Below are 19,056 nucleotides of genomic sequence, written 5' to 3' on the forward strand. Positions count from 1 at the left end.
AATGTCCGGGTACTTTCCATGCGGATTTCGGGTATTCCCCTCCGATTTTTCGTCCGGATTTTTACAAAAATGCGTAGGGGAATCACCAAAATTAGCCAGGAAAGTACCCGGATTTTGGATTGGGAAATCCGGATATCGACATTAGGGTATCCCCAGTTTTCCTGCAACCATTCATGTGAAGTCCACCAAAAGGTTCAGGTTGTCACTGCTTTTCTATAGCTGCATTCTCCGGTCCCAGTTTAGTGATTCTGCCAGTCTAGAATGTCATTATTGACGCTGCTGCACATGATTTGGAAGTAAACCGAGGCCACCACCAACTGTCAGAGGTGGTAGCAGTAGCCAGTGTCGGAGCAACGTAAATTTCTACCCAAGCTCTAGTAGCGACTTTGAATCGAGAAGAAAAGTGTTCTCGACCTAGCCTTGCCTAGCAAACTACGAATAGTCAAGTACTAAGCTTGAGGAAGTAGTGCAAGCAGTCAGAACTCAAGTTGAAGTACGTCTCTGCCCACAATCATACAGCTTCACTCAAGATTAATGGCACGACCAACACTTGCGGATGTCCGAACATAATAATATTAAAACCAATGTGTATTTACGATAAGAAATATAACCGTAAAACACAATAACGCCGGAATCTATTCCACAGTGACTTGCTCCTGAGACTGGTTTTCCACATCCCCGTGTTCTTTGTTCATTTTCATTTGAGCCGATATTGATATGTCCGTTTTCATGAGTTCACGCAAGGCAATCGTAGCGTAACTAGACGGTGGCAAGCCGAACTTTACCTTGGCAGCTACATACTTTCCATCAGACACAGACTCTGGCTCGTCTACTTTATCCAGCACGTCCACATCGCTAAGAAGCAATGGCGTAGTGAAATCATTGTAGCGCATAAGTTCAAATTCAACATTAGCTGGCACAATCACCAAATGCCTGTAATCACCAGGTAAGGAATAGTCCTTCACTTTGTGCACCATGTGTTGATCAATGTCCAATCCATCTTCCTCCATGATCTCCTTGTACCACTCTTTGCATTCGTTATTGGGATATTTTATATCATAACCAGGCAGGGGCAGGACTATATCCCCGACACTAAACAGGTGTAGATTGTCTTCCGATATTTGCATCACTGATTCCTTGTTTGAAACGTACGAGTCTGCTTCAGAACGGATTTTCTTTGCGGCCGGTTCTTCATCTTCGGTATCAAACGTAACCTTGTCATTGTAAGTCTTCACATACACCAAATCACCGGGACGTGGATTACAACCAAACTCTTTGATTTTGCGACTAGCGACTTTGTTCCACACGTAACTCTGATAAGCGTGAACGTACATCTTTCTGGTGTTGCGCGGTAGGGTCGTGATCGCTTGAAGCAGCTGAGATTTTCCGAAACGTCTCAGGCCTTGTAATACAATGCCTTCGATCGAGCTTCTGTATTTTAGTATATCCAGAGCCTGTTCTGGATCGGAAGTTTCTTTGAATTTCGCCAAAGCTTCGTTCAAGTTTTCATTTTTATCATCATCTCTCTGAGTTAAAATGAGATCTATCACTTTCTGCCAATCGCTCTTCAAAATTGCAATCCCGACAGTATGTGTTGGTATTGACGTAGTGCCAAATCTTTGCAATCCGAAATAATTCACAAACCCCTTAGTCACGAAATCACTGAGAGACGATTGACTATCACCCACCACGTTCCTGATTATTATCGAAAAATTGTTACCGCCCAGAGCGCCGAGCTGAAGAGGTTTTGTGCAGTAAGAAAAATTCCCGACTTTAATGTTGGAATGTAGCTTGTTCAAACCAACAAGTCTTTCCGCAGCTACCGGCGCGGTGATCAATTGTGTAGTAATACCTCGTTTATCCTTAGTGCCGGCGTACTGAAAACCGTTAGCTTTAAACAATCGTAGCTTTTTGGCGATGAAATTAACAGCTTCCATGGTACCGATATTTTGTTTGTGAAGCACGAATTTGCAGAGAGAATTTCTTGGCCTTCTTGCTCTGTCATGTTGCCCCCTGCCGCGAGAATTGCTTCTCATTCTCGTTACTTTTATGACTTTACCGCCATCGTCTAGGTCTGTTGTTTGACTTTCAAGCTCCGGGTAAAGAAATCTAACAGCTTGGTGAGTCTTTGTTCTGTCTTCTTTACTTTCGCCTGTCTCGAGGATGATATGATCGGACTCTGTGTTATTTATAAACTCGGCTAACCGAACTTTATCGTCAGCCGACAACACATTGGCTTGATTGCCTGGTGCGGGTGCACTCTTTGTGTCTTCGTTCTTCGGTAAACTGAAATCAGTTAAATGTATTTCATGGCCTTCCTCGTCGATTTCGTTGACTACAAAATCTTGGTATCTCATCTTGATTATTCCTGTGAAGCCTTCGTGCGAGGTTAAGTATTCGGTGATTCCGACATCGCAACTTTGCCTTGACATGTCTAACAATATTGTTTAGTATCAATCTGGTGAAAATAAGGAAAACGGTGAAAACAAAAAGAAAATTTGCAGTAATACATAGTTTTACATAGCACAGCTGTTGAGTGTTGATATCCTACAGCAGTAATGCATAAAATAAAAGACATAAGATATGAAACTTTGCTAATTACAATGTACCTTTGAAATCATAATCAGCTGCTATATAAATGCAACCGCAAATAACATTGCCAATTACACTTCATTGGAAATATTTTTTATATTGGTCACCCTTGCATGCACTTGGAATCACTGTCTTACAGAAGTGTAGAGCCAGAGTGGGCCGTGCTACAAGTCGGCAGATTTGGAATCATACTGAAGTATATCTGCCTGGTGTGAATGATCACATATTTCGAAAACACCATCAATACCGAAAACAGCAACTAAGACATTATAACATGGTGACAAAGCCATTGGTTGAGCACCAATTCACGATATGTTGTTTTCATGAACAAATCTCAACATATCTAAATGCTGTGATACATAGAATCTTGGTCTTCAGCCTCTTACATGTTGTTACTGGTGGTTGCAAGCGGCATAAAAATTTGGCACTCGTCAACATGACTTTCACTACTACACTCGAATCAGTAAAATCAATACTCGATTTGTATTCAAGCTATCATGCCAACTGCCCAGTCTGGTCCATGGCTTATCATTCCAACCCCTATGCTCTGACTGAAGGTAACCGTTTTGTGTAACGGTAGTTTGAAACGAAATATATATTTAATGAAAAGATTTGCAAGAGAGCAAATCATACGTACAAATTGTTGCCATTCACTGTCACATGGACATGGTCAGAAGATCAGAGGGAGTCAATATTGTCATCAGTTGCAGTAACAGTGTAAATTTTTACTCGGATACATACAGAATTTCCAAGAAAGTAAAAATAAGTTTTTTCTAAAAAACTGAAAACATTCGAGAAAAAGCAGTCTAAAATCATAACCACTTGGGTAAGTAGTGCTTCGAAAAAGTAGACGTACTTCATTACTAACTGACCACCTCTGATCCAGATCTATCAACTTGCCAGTTGATTTATCTTATCAAGTTCTATTGTCAGGATACTTGAATGTGATATTTGCAACTGCCAAGAGTCAGTCGAAAAGTTTCACTGTATAAATTAGGAACATGAGGCTGTTGCTTTCTGTCTTGGAATAATCCAAAGCAAAAGTAAAGAATGAAATTATTTTCATTCTCTTTACAAAAGACAACACCTACTTCCATCATAGTTCCGCTTCTGTCGTGCCTATTTTAAGGAACTATCTCTTATTTTACACAGAGAGCGTCAAGTGAAGTGTCACACTGTATAAACGTCATTGAACCGTTCCGCAAACTGAGTATCAAGATTGTCGAAGAATCACATACCAAAATCCTAATTCGGAAAACATTTTAACAGTAAAATTATACCTTTGATCAAGCATTCAATGAAACAATATTACGTTACAATGAATGTAAAGAAACAAGTAGCATTAATATCAGAACAAGAACCTTACAAAATTCAGTAGAATCTTCCTCAATGTGTGTTGCTATACAGAGTGAAATCCTTAGATAAATTCTATAAAATCCCCTAAGATTCATGAAATACAAACTACACTTCGTCATGTGCTTGAAGCCAAGTAATACAATAAATACAGTTAATTCCATAAATGCAGTCTACATGGACGCTGGAGAGAGTATATCCATAATAGGACGAATAACACGATTCGCTACGAAGGCATTTACAAGACTACATAAATTCAGAAACAGGACAATGAGAGTGTAGCATTTACGTAAGCCAGATTTAGTCTAGTTCACTAAATCCTCTTCGCTCCAGAAGCTTGACTTGTCGGTCAATTTTTCTGAAAAAGGAAAGAAATCAAATTCCCACCGTTTACACGCAAAACTGTAAAATGACGCAAAAGCGTTTAACCAATTGTAAATCCAATATAAATCACCGCACAAAATGAAGAATTACAATTGATTTTTTTAATATACAATCCTCAAACATTTGCACAGGAAGAGAGGGGCAGAAGCCAGCTGAAAAATCACTAGCTATAATGACGGAGTATTCCTAGGAAACTTTACAGTTGGGAGAGTGCTCGATATGATACTGGATTTACCAGTTTGGCCCTGTGGTTGTTTTCTGCCAGTGAGATTCATGAACTGATAGTAAGTATTCCAACTTTTTCTCATATCAAAGTAAAAGCCGTGAAAGTAGTCAGCTTTGCTGCGAGAAGGAGAAGCACAATTTCCAAGTATGCCAAAATAACTACATGAAGTAGAAGAAACTGAGAGGTCTGAAGTGTGCAGTTTCACAAAACGGATGTGTTAGAAGTACCACATATTGATTAGTAATCCATAAGAGCCCAATACAAAATGACAAATGACAATGCAAATAGCTCCATCTTTCAAAGATTTATTCAGTCATCATGATACAGGGGCCATTTCGTCCGGCTGTCAGGACAAACACCGTCATGTAGAATTAGGCTAGTCTAAAACATATCGAAACAAGTAGTGTTAGTAGGGAAAGCCTCAAAAGTATTGTATAAGTACTTCATTACTGTTTGGCTAATTTGAATGAGATTTTGACTGACACGATAGAAATTTCCGATGGCACGTCACAAATACTACAGCGTCAGCTTTCGTAAGGATATACTTTACCCGAATTGCCATTTCAGCGGCGGATACAAAAATTGTCGGAGGTCGAGTCTGTTATCATCAGGGCTGTAGTCCTCAGCGTGGTACGACGGCGTCAAAGTCGTCATCTTGTGTCGGTTTATGCAGTAACAGTGAAAGAAGTGCTTCACTTTCTCGGCAATCTACGACAGAAATGACACACACTCGTTGGACGGAATACAAATGCCCTGGCGACAAAGTGAGAATACTTGAGCGGTGGAGTATGTTCCTTTCCAGAGGTGTAGCAGCTTGCAGAACATGCTGTACGGGCCGCATCTTGAAAAGGACCGCAGTCTACCAAACACCGACAGTTCCGCGTACGTCATTCCCATGTCCGATTCATCGGTTTGAGTCAATTTGCCTAAGTAACAATGGAAAATACGTCAAGAATTTACACGGCCGACTTGGAAATCAGAGGGGGTCGGACAAACAGCAGTGTTACTCGAGTAGAACCAGAAATAGCGCCGTAAATGACACGTAGAGGGGTAGCAATTTATGAAGCAATCTGTTCTAAGTTGAAGTAGAAAATGAAGAGTTCTGGAAATGCATTCAAGTAAGTAAAATTCCAAAACGTTGATTTGGGCGAGGGTTCGAATGCGGTTAATCGAAGCTGGCTACTTTTAACGTATCATCGCTAATGAGACTAGAAATCTCAGTGCTGATACAGCAGGAGTGGGCAAACTGCGCCTTTGATTGCGGCTCTTTAGTGATTCCAAATGCGTTTCGCCATTTTTGCTGGAGAGGTTTAGCCCGATTCTAAAGTGATGCATTTTATCGCGTATTATCAATATGCGTAATGTTTTCGTGGTGTTTGTTTCCTTAGGGTTTACGCAACACTTGTAGAATTTAGGGGAAGGTGGCACTCCTGACTGCGTTTCACCAGTAACAATGGATGCCTGGTCATCAATCAATGATAAATCATTGTGTTCAACAATGAACTTGATGATTAATTACGCCAGCGGAGCTCATAAGCCTTTCCGGGCTAGCAATGGTGAATACAGCTTTTCCAGTTGTATTGTAGAGCTTGCAATATCTAGTGCAGAGTTAGGCCCAGAAAATACCGTCGGAATTACTGAGCTGAAATCTTCCTTAGATTCTCATCAGCACTGGAAGTAACTGCTCCGCACTGCTCACATGTCATATCAGCCTGATTTCAAACACCTTGCAGCCCCGGTGGGGACTTACCGTACTACCACATAATAATAAACTTCAATCAATAGTCTAAAACTACATTGTGACGTCATAAATTCGTATTTTTGAATCTTTGTGTTGTCACTGTTGCTTCTCTTCTAAAGCTAAGATTTTTGATATGCGGAGCGCGCATGAAGTCAGTCTGCCCACCCCTGTGATACAGTGTCTACTTCACGAGGTTCTTATGACAATTAGACACAAAAGAGTGACGCGAGACTATAATAGAACTACTTTCCACCTCTCAAAATATATAAATTGCAAGTCACATCTTCGCGACAACGTAAAGTGGCTGTTACTCCACCAAGAGATTAATTTCTAAAAATATACAGAGGTGGTCAGTGACGAAGTACTTCTACTTTTCTGAAGTACTCAAGTAGTTTTCCTCTACTTCTGGTACTTACCCAAGTAGATTTTTTTTCGCTACTTCTACTTCATAATATTTTGTGAACTACTTACTTACTTTTCGCTATTTTCAGTTTGCCAAGTAGAAGTAGTTTAATCCCCCAATAAGAAAGATAGCCTAAGGAATTTTAAGGCTGTTTTCACGTAGTACCAACATTTAATTTTCATAAAAGTCATGTAATACCCAGAATTTTCGTTGCGCTTCGCGCACAGTAGATATGAACCGAAAAACATGTATTAACGAAAGTTTCGCTGAATATAATTTAGATACCGGGTTGATTCCGCTCACACCGCATGGCATGGTCGCCTATACCAAATATTTCATCACAGTAAGTATGGGCCACGATAAAGTTTGAAACTATCGTTTCGCAATCTAGCAATAACCTATCATACCTAGCAGCTCATGACGTGTCTTAATCTGGGAAAGTGGAACTTGGCTTTCTTTTTAACGTTAGACCTGTTTTAGCAAATCACAGGTGAAACTTTCTGGACAAAAGACATGAAATATATTTTCCGCTTTTTAGTAGTAGTATTTGTATTTTTCTTTCAATCACGGGTATTATATGTTGAGTTCTAATTATAGTTTTAGTTCATTTGTCTGGAAAACATACATGTTGAAGTATAAAAGCAAGTGTAGTAATGCCTTTATAAAGCTGTACAATATATGGCATTTTTACGATTTGCCATATTTTTAATTAACATATACTAATCGCGCAAAGTGTTAAAGCCGTATCCGACACAACTTCTCCGTATTGCTCTTCGACTGCACTATGGGCCTTGTAATATGGGGGAAGGCGCCATGCCATGATATTCTCTAAAACGGGATGTTCGAGTAAACAAATAATTAGTACCGCATTTCCATATCAATGGTATCATTTACATCCCATGATATGGATGACTGCTTATTCTGGCAAAAATTGACACCTCCTGGGCTGCATCAATATGAATCAAGCTCTCTACACCTTTCGCTCATTTGCAGCTTTTGACAGTCCATGCGAACGGATTAGGATCGTTTTCACAACTACTTACTTACTTAAGTAGATTTAAAGTCGGTCAATTCTAAATCTACTTCAAGTACTTCTAAGTTGCTTATGGAAGAAGTACTTCTACTTGTACTTGAGTAGATTTTTTCGTGGCTACTTCGACTTCTACTCGAGTAGCTTTCTTGACTACTTTGACCACTTCTGAAAATATATATATTCCGCACCCATGATACAGGGTAGATTTCGCCTATTTCATATTATAATTAGGGCTGGGCACAATGATTCGAGTACTCGAATCTGAATCGAGTATTAATTTTAATGATTCCGAGTCGAGTAGTAAGAGACCATTTTTTCGAGTACTGAAATTATACGCTTATCGCCAGTGAAAGTCAATTTATCAACGAGAATATAGTCTCTATGCTAATTTTCACTGTTGAAGCATTGGAACGTTATGGGCGGTATCGTATTATACGCAACATATAGTACGAAGCTACGCACGTTGCTGAACGTAGCGCATTTCTGAAGTCATGATTATCGCACAACATTGTCACCAAGTGGAATGAAATCGGTGTGGTCGAAAAAATACCAAAGCATCATGTCTGAGATGGGTATCAGGCATTATATTCTTTGTGGTGGCATAAACAGTACATATTTGAACTTGGACGTATTACATTATGTTATGACGTCATAATGGATGATACTCGATTACTCGACTCGAAGCATATTGAGTGATTCAGAACCGAATCACTCAAGTACTCGATTTTGCCCACCCCTAATTATAATTTCATTCACAAAACTGACTTAAACTTGTCCAAAAGCCAAATGCATAAGTCGAAGTGTGAAAGTAAGCAGTTTTGCGTCATAAAAGTAGACGTAGAATTTGTCTGAAAACATAACCGTTTGAGCAAGTAGCGCACACAGCCTAAACCTGCTCGAGTACTACAACGAAGCAGAAGTACTCTGTTACTGACCACCTCTGGAAACCCCCTAGACACTCACCTGACGACAGCGGTTCAAGCTCTGCAGTGGGCGGTGCATCTGATATTTCCTTCAAGCATTCGATGCCGAATTCTTCTCTCGCATACGATATGAAAGACCGCAAATCGGTTTTACTGATTGCCCCGATCGGATTCAAATCAGCGCTGGAGCAATCGTATCTGTGAAATCGGATCGCGCCAATAAATCTCAAAGTGCATCCCAATCTCTGTTGAAGAGACTCGTGGAGGTACAGAACTTCAATATACAATTGAATAATATATTCATACTGAAACAAACCAGATAATAGTCGGCAACTAGTTGAGAATTCAAAAGTACATTTCATTTTAACAGTACCTTCCAATTCTCTACTACGTGCTGGCAATTACCCATGACGAGTGTCAGCCGAAAGCATTTGCCTTTATTTCAATAACAACATATTAGTCAATTGCACAATCTCTTTCAGCGACTGACTTTGTATAATATCCCCGAAGCGCTTCATCCACGTTGGACGAGCCTAGCACCAGCAGTCCGCCTTTCTTTCCTCTCGACATAAGCGACAGGTGAGCCAACAGGTACGCCATCACCATTCTACAAACGACGCAAACAGTTATCCAAAACGAGTCACTGACTCGAAATCAAATCAAATTTCATAAGAGACGGTCAAAGTAGTCACTGCTGGGCTGGTACTCGGGTAGACGGTGGCTACAGTTTCGAAATTGCAGGGTGCATCTTCTCTACTTACGCATGAAATATCTGATGACACCAGACATTAGTCGAAAAGACTAGGGCTGGACAAAATCGAGTGCCAGAGTGAGTCAATGCTGAATCGAGTGTATGGCTTCAATTCGAGCATTCTTCATTATGAAGTTGCAACAGTATGAATGGCGAAGAAATTTCAAATATGTACCATTGTATCTGTTATACAACCACACATAATATAACGCCAATTATACATCACATCAAAGATCATTAGGTATTTTTCGACCATACTTATTTTATTTCACTTTGTGACAATGCTGCGGGTTGATCACGACTTCATGGATAGCCTATCTCATTTCCACTACTGTTGAGATGCTTAGTACTATATTGAGGTTTACAGCCTTTCACTGTGTAAAACAGCATCAAAACTATATTATTCGTTAATTAATTAATTCTTAGTGGCAATGATCACATCATTTCAGTACTTCGAAAAATCTTTTCTCACTATTCGGCTCGAATTATTAGAATCAAGTACTCGAATCGTTGTGCTTAGCCGTAGTTGTGATAATTTTTCAGTTTTCGAATCAGCTGTGATTTTGTAATGGTAACTCAAACATTTTGTTAAACAGTGCGCTCGTCTGCATTGTCATTACTCATTTTGAGTTAGCCACTATATTGAATCCTTCAATTTTGAAATTGGCCACCTACGATTGAAAATTCGTGCCATGCCCCGATCCAACCTACTCACTTTGACTTCTTACTTTTCTTTGTCACAGTCTTGCAATATATAGGGAACCGTGACTTCCAGTTGAAATATACTGAAAATGTTCCACACATATAGACCACTTCTGAATTCATGCCACGCTAACACTTCACAGTGCAGATGAGCACTCGTCCGTACCTCACTCTGGCTTGAATGTTTTGCATCGCCAAATTCTCTTGATTAGATCCGCCGTTAACACGAAACTTTGGAGCAAATCCGGTCACGGCAGAGAAAACCTTGATGCACGCGGCAACGATCGTGTCGATGTTGATCGAGTAATGGTACGAATTGCACGCTTTGGCCAAGTGGTTAGCGCGAGATCTGGTTTGGCCTGAAAGACGAAGAAATCAGAAACACAGACGAGCGTGGATCAGGATACGAGTTGGAAAAACAGATTCAACAAATTTAGCTGGATTCAGATCATAGCGTCGCAGTGTAATTGCAATAGCTTATGCCCATTTTTCAAATCAAGAGGATTGAATTTCTTTTGTTAAATTTCCCGTTTCTTCCAGGACTTGGATTTGGAAATATTAAATCCGCTCATTTCGAGCTTGTACAGGATATAATCGATCAAATCAAACCTGACGAGTTCTCTGTAGCCATGTAGCACGTCGTCAATATTTCCCGACAGATATCTTGCGGTGTTTTCGGGGAGAAATCATCCTTTCCTGTGATACGACGCAGGTCCCTCAGAACAGGTTCGTTTCCCTTCTGCACTGCGTCGCATACCTTAAAACACTGGCTCTTAACAGTTGTGAGGTAATTTTTAAGGTCTCCAAAAGGAAACACCAGAAGTCGAACTGATTTTGCAGGAAAGAATTTTTGTTCCATTACCATAACACTGTTATTGATGCACGGTGCATTTTATGTGACATTGACAGTATTCTATAGTACCGGACCGGTAATGTATTAGATGTGTACTGTGGAGAAATTTTGTTTGTGTGTCTTTGCAAAAAATTTGGCCTTTGCTGAAGTCTTGCAGATTATTGCCAGAGTTCGCCAGGTCAGTAAAGCTTAAGAACCACTCCATTAAAAAAGTCAAATGTAAAAACGATTCATCTCGAATTCACCAAACTTGAAACTACTCGATCAGCAATCTATTTGCACAGCAATTTGAATGTTCAGAATCATCCGAGTAAATACACAACCATATCAGATGCCAAATCGTCAAAGATCACGCAAATCAATAAAATTACCTTGCAACAAACTAATAGAATTCCGATCATTGATCCGACTCGATCGTGCAGCGAATACAAACCAAAATATTGTCGCTAGTCTCTCGCAAAAGCCTGTACCTGTTTACACATAGAGAAGACGATACAGGTCACGGACGAGCTGTCGATGCCGCCGCTGAGAGGTAGAAAAAATCCGGACAGAGAACTTCTCCGCAAGTAATCCCACAGCCAGAAAGCGGCGCCCTGAGCGATCTCTTCTTCTCTCGAATGAATCCTAAAAGGCGAGGGATTACAAAACGCAGACATACAGGCAGGACACATGATGTGCTGGCTACCAGTGAATTCGGGATGTTGAACTTGGCATTAGAAATGTAATAACTATTATAATGAAAGCGATGCTTCAATATTGTATTTATAATGCGAAAATGAATGTTTCACTGTATATGAACGTGAATTACAATATACTGCTCTTGGTTAAATTCAGCATAATGAATTCAGCACTTGGTATGTATGTATGATTAGGGTTTGCTAAGAGCCAAATTCACCAAGTTTCCACTTCAATATGCCAAATTGACTGGTCACTGATTTGCTTACCGGAATTTAATCGGCAGTACTGCGGGCACGGCGACAGCCAACAGCGGGTCGTCCGGGGATAAGGAGAAATCCACTTTGACGCGAGGGTAAGGCGTTGCTTGCGCGGCGAGCATGCTTCGGCTGGATACGCTGCCCCTGCATGATTCAAAGAAACATTCAAGTTTTCTGAATTCTAATCTGTGAAATTTTTTTATTTCTAATTATAATTCTAATCAAATTTCTGGGTCTCCTGAAAACGATACAGAACAACTTTATAGTGCTTAGTGCTTTATATAGCTTACTGGACAGACATTTGCTATTCTCATACTCACGACAATAAACTATGATTTTATATGAACTGTACTCGGTTCAAGGTCCAAGTTTTCGCAAGTTCACTAACTCTAATCTAATTTGGAAAAAAAAAACTGTGTAGCTATAATTCTAATTTTAATCTTTGATAAAAAAGAACTGCATAGCTATAATTCCTATTCTAATCTAATTTGGAATAGCTGAACATTTTCTAGTTGTCCAAGTCTGGTTTGGCGCTCATAAGTTTACTATCTTGACTATTTTCAATACCGCACCACCCACTATAAAAAATTCATTATTTTGGCGTCAAGTTCAGTGTAAACACGACATGCCATATTAAGTGCGGCTCTCTGTCCAGGTCTATATGATCGCTATTCCTGATCAAAGAATATCCGCACCGACCTGTATGCGCGCACGTCTTCCAAATCGAGAGTGGCTGTGGTGACGGTCACTTCGTCCAGAGAGAACTGCGGCCCCTGGGCGACTACCTGGCCGTTTATCGCGATGTGCGTGCATCCGTCATAATACAGCCTATCGCCGTCACAACCGACCAAATTGCAGAAAACGTAAATGCCGCCGCACTTGTACGTGGCATCCTTCACGAGGTGGAGTCTGACGATGAAAAGCAATTGATTGCATTTCCCACATACATCTAGACCAGCGGTTTTCAAAGTGGGCGATATTCTACCCTTTTTAGATACAGGGGACGAAAATATTGGAACCTTCAGTCAACTATATTTAAATAACCGAAGAGACTCTAGGAGGCACACAACTTCAATATATAATTGAATAATATATTCACATAGAAATAAACCCGAGTATACTAGAAGAGTTATTCTTGGAGGTACCGGTACTGAACTTTAATATACAATTGAATAGTATATTCATATTGAACTCGAATATTTTCGGTTGACACTCGTCAGGGGTAATCGTCAGCAACTAGTAGAGAAGTGGAAACAACATCGTCTATCAACAATCGTATCACAAAACATGATGTCACCAGCATGAAATTTCGAATAAGTGAGCCGTAGGCAAGGGTGGGTGTCTCGTGGTAACGGTTAAGCACCGCTGATCTAGACCCAGATAACGCATTACCTAATCCTAGGTTTTCCCAGCTTGTGATGACTTCCGCTGCTGTTCACGATGATTTCACATCCGTCGAAGCCCTGCTCGACGTGACCAGAACCGGGGCACCATAGTTCTTCGCACATTTCCAGGCCGATACAAGTGTCGATGGTTGCCAAGACGCCGTCTCCGAAAGGTACCGACTCTTGTCCTACAGTAATTTCAAAGTATACTTAATATAATGCAGTCCACCGAAGAACTATTTTCCTAGTATATAATTGAATAATCTATTCGTACTGACATAATCTTGAACTTTACAAAACGGGGACCTATCCTCTGATATATTCAGGGTTGTATCCAAGTCACAAGTCAATCTCACTTTTATAGTTTTGACTCGAGTCAAGTCGAGTCATTTTCAATTCATCACCGAGTCAAGTCCGAGTTCAAGTCATCGAGCAGAGGCTCAAGTCCAACTCATGGTATTATGACTCGAGTCTGAGTCCAAGTCATTTTGTTGACTGCTCAGTCTCCAGGTAAAGTCTTGTTGAACCCACTTTTTATAACTCTGTTTGGTGATATCGAATGGTTCGCATTTATAATATACTAATTTTCCTCACTTTTAAAAGTTTCTAGTCATATTTTTGAGTACCAGTACCAACAGAAGAAATCCCAATAACGTGGTTACTTTACTATTCTTCGAAATTACAATGAAATGTTGGTCTTGGTCGTCTGAGTCTCGAGTCATATGACTTGGTTCGAGTCACGCGCAATGACTCGAGTCCAAGTCGAGTCAATACCAAGATTGACTCGAGTCGAGTCATTTCCGTATTTCGAAAAAATTACTCGAGTCAAGTCGAGTCATCATAAAATCGTGACTCGAGTCGAGTCATAACTCGAGTCATTATAACCCTGGATAAATTACACACCTGTGACATCACGAATCAATCTCGGCAGCGAATATTCCTCCAAAATTTTCGGCTTGGACCACGGACAAAACCATCGTAACTCCCGGTAATTTTGCTGCACAAAAACAAAAATTAAATCTTCCGTTTGACGTCGCGATTCGCATCGTCGCTCACTTCGTTGGCAAGAACTTTCTTCGGTCTGATCATCAGGATTCTCTTGTGGAGAAACAGCACTCGGCAGTTGTAGCGAACGTTCTTGTGCATTATCGCCATTCCGACGTCGCAGATCATGTCCTTACACTCTTCCAATTGTAACAGATCGGCCAGCACCTGGAAATCGTTCCAACTGTTAAATCAGAGTAACAAAACGGCTTCATTTAATACAGACGTTCTTACAAACCCCAGGACTTTGCTGAGCTAACCTCTGGGGTTCAGCAGAGATCAATACACACACGACACACCCGACACATACAGTAATGTTTTGCAGTAAATATTTACCATAATCTTCATGTTTTGTGTTTTTTTGTGTCTCAACGAACATTTTGGGTTCGCCATATGCTTGCAGATTAATGCAAGGATTCACTAGGTTAGTAAAGGTTCTTAACCACTGAATTGCAGTTATCGCAAAGTTATAGTTTTTATAGCATTTCCCACAGTCCAAGTCTTGAAACCTCGATTGGCCTAATACTCGTCTCAGAATTGAATCACTCGATAACTCGATTGTGCCCAGCACTAGCTATTTTAGGTTAGTTCAGGGGTTCTCAACTTTCCTTGCATAACGGGCCGCATCTTAACAGCAAAAGACGCTGCGGGCCGCAGAATAATATTACCGTATATATGTGGACTGCTAGGCTAATATAGCCTATTTACCAGTCGTGAATGTGCATTTTAGTACATTTGTATGCATTCTACAGCATTAATGGACAGCGTTCGTGAGCTTTCCGTTGCTGTTTCTAGTGGGATTATGTCATCCTCCGACGGAACAAGTAAATCCCTTCATCAAGCGTGCATTGCATTCGTTCCCAAGACGGTATGTGCACCTTCAAACCGTTGCAGCAGAGAACTGAACTCTTTGTTTCAATGCGTGAGCGAGCAAGTACAAAATTACGGTACCTATTCGTTACAGAGGCCATTGTCACTTTGAGCTCTCAGTGATATGAGAAGAAGTCTCATGTTCGGGGTAATTTCTGAGCAAACCAATCAACCCTTCTCCTTTTCTTTCCTGGCTTATGCCCTGCACCAGTAGCTACAGAAGCCAGCTTTGTCAAGTTGATGTCGTTTACTAGTCCCCTCTCCCCACGTTTACCCGGCCAGCATTACCTCTACAAATATATCCACTCCGATAGAATACTCCAATACAATTAGCGTTGCAATGTCCGTGGATTCTGTCCAATGCTAGTTTAAAGTAGTCTACGCGGCAACGTGTTTCAAAGCGTGCGACAAAAGATCAATTGACATTGCTGTTACTCTTCTTGTCACGGTTGAATCAGACAACTGCAGCTTCGAAATTTGTTAGGTGAAGTTGTCATTGCTGCTAAATTCCGGAAAAAGCGGAGATTCGCACAGTATATTAACGTTTTGTTGAAAACACACATTATCTAGCAGATTTCGTGGGTTTAGCGATATAACAAGCAATTTTGAACCATGCGTCTTTAACGTCGTCGGCAATCTCAACAATGCCTCAAAATATGGATTGCTGGACCTGAGACCTAGCTAGCAACGCTTTTTCTAAGATCAGGTGATATGTATAACTCCAGATGGAACTATCCGAAGACCTATTCAAAACAATGAGAATCTAAACCCCACCATATATCAAGAAACCAGAAGAGATTGATGAATGAGAATAAATCAAACGAAACAGAGACAGTGCGATAACAGAGCTTAAGTAGCTTGCGATCATATTGAAATATCTCGCGGGCCACAGAATAAGCGTCTGCGGGCCGCGGGTTGAGAACCCCTGGGTTAGTTACTCGGGACACATCAAGTCGCTCAAGGTTTCACCAAGCTGGACAATAACACGAGACAGCACATCTCAAAGAATCACCTCAAAAGAATGCAGGATGGTGTCTCCTTCGTAGAAGTGATCCGCACAGCCATATCCTGGTATTTCCAGCTCCGGTCCGACCCGATATGCTGCGCCTTGCACGCGGGATTCTTGAATGCTCTTTACGATCCTGGCTTTGTTGCCTTCGAAATCCATCGCCCACTGGTTCAGCGTGCATGCTGCCAAAGTCACTTTTCTACCCATGTACGCAGTTGTATGTTAACTCGGAACTAAGCTGGAAATATATCGAGCGTTGTAGTGGCGAAGGTAAAGGGTCTATTGAAAATTATTTTTGGCACAATACAACAGGTAGAGTGAATACATAGGAAAGAGTATGAATATATTATGAAAGTTGGACTATAAACAATCGCGGTAAGCTAAATATCAGCAAATTAATAATGCAAACAAGCTTCAGAAAGATTAGTTACAGAAAGGCTGACATTGCAAGGTTCCATATTTGCAACCTTTGGTTTCTATTAGGCCTATAGTGAGCAATTGGATCGCTAACGCAACGGTGAAAACCATTTGTGCAGGCAAAATGGGTATATCGGATCGGATATGACACTACCGAATCGCCAATTTGTTCCACAGCGATATAAATACGGATGAGATTCCTCAGAACATGGAAAAGTAGCATAAGAGATAGGTGGAGAGAATTGATCTACATCAATACAAAATGAAATAACTCATAACCAGTATACACTGATTACACTCAGGGACCTGACACCATGAAGTCTTCATGCAGATGAATTTATCTTAATAGGATAACGTGAAAGTTTCATGTGAACTGGGCAGATCATAAATTTGTCTAGGATGCACAGTTAAATAAGCAAAGTAATAGGCCTCCACCTCCACTAGCATTGAATGGCTCTACTTGTACTTGTTCAACAATAATGTTAGAAAATGAAGCTTCTAATTTTCTACTAGATGTACCTTACTCATTTATGAGCGAAATCTTCACAAGTGACGAACAAGGTAACTCCTCTATCAAAACTTCACAAAACAATTCATAAATTACATCGGCTCAAGATACATTTCGTAATTGCAGAGTCAAGGCACAAATCCAAGTGCCTTTCCAACAAATCAACTTTATAGTCTGCTCACAACACTTGCTAGGTTACATGGTTTACTGACCACCTTCTCAACAATTGAACATATCAACTGAGGATATCATTATAACTCTAAACATGTATAATTTAAGTTAGTTCTTTGACGAGTAATCTTTTTCAAACTCATGAATATTTCTTTTAACCTTTCAGCAAAAAAAGTGACAAAATCGGCAATTCTCTCATAGTCATTAAAAACTGCGAAGTTGACATCGAGACTTTTATCTAACTCTGCCAATTACACAGAAAATCAAGTTGTGAAATATTATCCTGGCTTGCAATAGCCATCTAGCATCACTGAGATTTGAAGTATAGTGATATCTTTTGCAAGACCATAAAGCTAAAAACTATAATACATCCTTAGAAATTCCAAAATAAATACAAATAGCTGCGCCATAACCGCCAATATTATTCATGATCTATTTTTGGTCATTTCAAAGAAAATCTCATATGTTACTCTTTGTTGTCTACTCATCATTTTGTGGTACTTTGATATCATAAAAATTGATAATAAATAAAACAAACATATTCACAATTTCACTTTGAGAACGATCTCGCATCTGAGAACAAGAAATAACATGGAAAATTTCTAGATATTAATTTAAATGTGATATTGCAAGACATATATATGATTCAAGTTTCAATGTAGAGGACGCTTCAAGTTATTTTTGTTTGAACACAAGAATCAGTACAGAATTCTGAAATTTTATAAATATATGTCAGTTTTTTCAGTTAGGCCTATCATATTTTCAACACAAAGATTAAATTCCAATGCCACGATTATACTAAATAGATTCAATATACATATATCTACCTTTAAAATGGAACCAGAATTTCTATGATAACGAATTGAAAAGTCTAATTGTACAAGACTGGATTAGGCTTCGTACAATAGAAACGTTGTATTTGAGGCAAAAGTACTGAGCTGACTGAACCCTACCTATATGCTGTCATATATTTTCATTCTACCGCAATCTTGTGGTGTTTTGAATTGATAAGATTTATAAATGCACGAACGAACCAAGTTTCATTGCAAGGTCTCTATACATACCTTCCAAGTCTTTCAGTGATATGTCCGTTTATCTTTAAAGCTAAGAGGCAATTCTCAAAACCTAACAATACTTCCTCTAAACACGGCTCAGTTTTCGTTGTTACTCCCCTCACTCCCCTCACTTCCTCTTTCCAAGGCCCAGCTGAAAACACACGCGCACGCCGTTTTCGTGGAAATGCCGTCATCTTATCGACTCGAGAGATTTCACTTATGCTGTGTTTGTGAATGAACACCACCTTATGGCGTACTTTACTATAACTTTATGAGATAATATACACTATTCCCACAAATAATTCATTCATTCAGTGTATTTATAATTTTATCAATTCGGCATGAGTAGAAGATTTATGAGCTATAAATTTTAGTCTTCAACACCTGATAAAGTGACAAACACATCGATTAGCATTGCATGTCGCCAAATGCAGAATCACAATACCGTGACGATTGCTGCAAACATGTTTACGACCCACATGTAGACTGCTGCAAACATCGACCTGATTTCGACAATAACACTTCGATGCTGCTAGAGATTTTTTATGGTCCAGAAGCAGCAGGATTCTTACTGTAGGGCAAATCGGCTATGGTATATTCGTGTTAGTTTATTGTCTCGTTAATCGACAACGATGTTAGTTTATTGTCCTGTTGATCGATTACACTAGTCTAGAATGTCCCGCCGTTGCACTTTGATAATA

The 19,056-nt window shown here is 40.0% G+C and overlaps 3 protein-coding genes across 4 annotated transcripts in view; 1 reads left to right on the forward strand and 2 right to left on the reverse strand.

Moving 5' to 3' along the window:
* LOC145449522 (hsp90 co-chaperone Cdc37-like) overlaps positions 1-19,056 on the forward strand; it is a 148,494-nt gene that overhangs the window by 75,692 nt on the left and 53,746 nt on the right. The gene's annotated exons all lie outside the window — the stretch shown is intronic.
* LOC145449511 (pseudouridylate synthase 7 homolog) lies at positions 571-2,432 on the reverse strand. Its single transcript, XM_080327898.1, has one exon. The coding sequence runs from the start codon at positions 2,430-2,432 to the stop codon at positions 636-638; it is 1,797 nt and encodes a 598-aa protein (XP_080184024.1). The 3' UTR covers positions 571-635.
* LOC145449507 (glutamine-dependent NAD(+) synthetase-like) lies at positions 2,458-18,541 on the reverse strand. The gene is made up of 15 exons (XM_080327894.1): positions 18,365-18,541; positions 16,208-16,442; positions 14,338-14,493; positions 14,185-14,278; positions 13,289-13,469; positions 12,596-12,805; positions 11,906-12,040; positions 11,432-11,585; positions 10,718-10,865; positions 10,275-10,467; positions 9,146-9,262; positions 8,696-8,853; positions 5,330-5,481; positions 5,106-5,263; positions 2,458-4,303 (listed from the first exon to the last, which is right to left on the reverse strand). The coding sequence occupies exons 2-15, from the start codon at positions 16,409-16,411 to the stop codon at positions 4,246-4,248; spliced, it is 2,118 nt and encodes a 705-aa protein (XP_080184020.1). The 5' UTR covers positions 16,412-16,442; positions 18,365-18,541; the 3' UTR covers positions 2,458-4,245.

Source organism: Botryllus schlosseri, chromosome 11 (genome assembly GCF_051294905.1).
Source record: "Botryllus schlosseri isolate E-star chromosome 11, Bs_hap1, whole genome shotgun sequence".
Classification (NCBI taxonomy): domain Eukaryota; kingdom Metazoa; phylum Chordata; class Ascidiacea; order Stolidobranchia; family Styelidae; genus Botryllus; species Botryllus schlosseri.

What these genes read in the sequence shown, in the direction of transcription:
- LOC145449511 (XM_080327898.1), bottom strand. Translation starts at nt 2,432, where the DNA reads ATGTCAAGGCAAAGTTGCGATGTCGGAATCACCGAATACTTAACCTCG.
- LOC145449507 (XM_080327894.1), bottom strand. Translation starts at nt 16,411, where the DNA reads ATGGGTAGAAAAGTGACTTTGGCAGCATGCACGCTGAACCAGTGGGCG. An exon ending in GAAGACGTGCGCGCATACAG is followed by an intron (nt 12,041 to 12,595) that starts GTCGGTGCGGAT and finishes TGAATCATGCAG; the next exon opens with GGGCAGCGTATCCAGCCGAA. An exon ending in CTTCGGGGATATTATACAAA is followed by an intron (nt 8,854 to 9,145) that starts GTCAGTCGCTGA and finishes CCGATTTCACAG; the next exon opens with ATACGATTGCTCCAGCGCTG.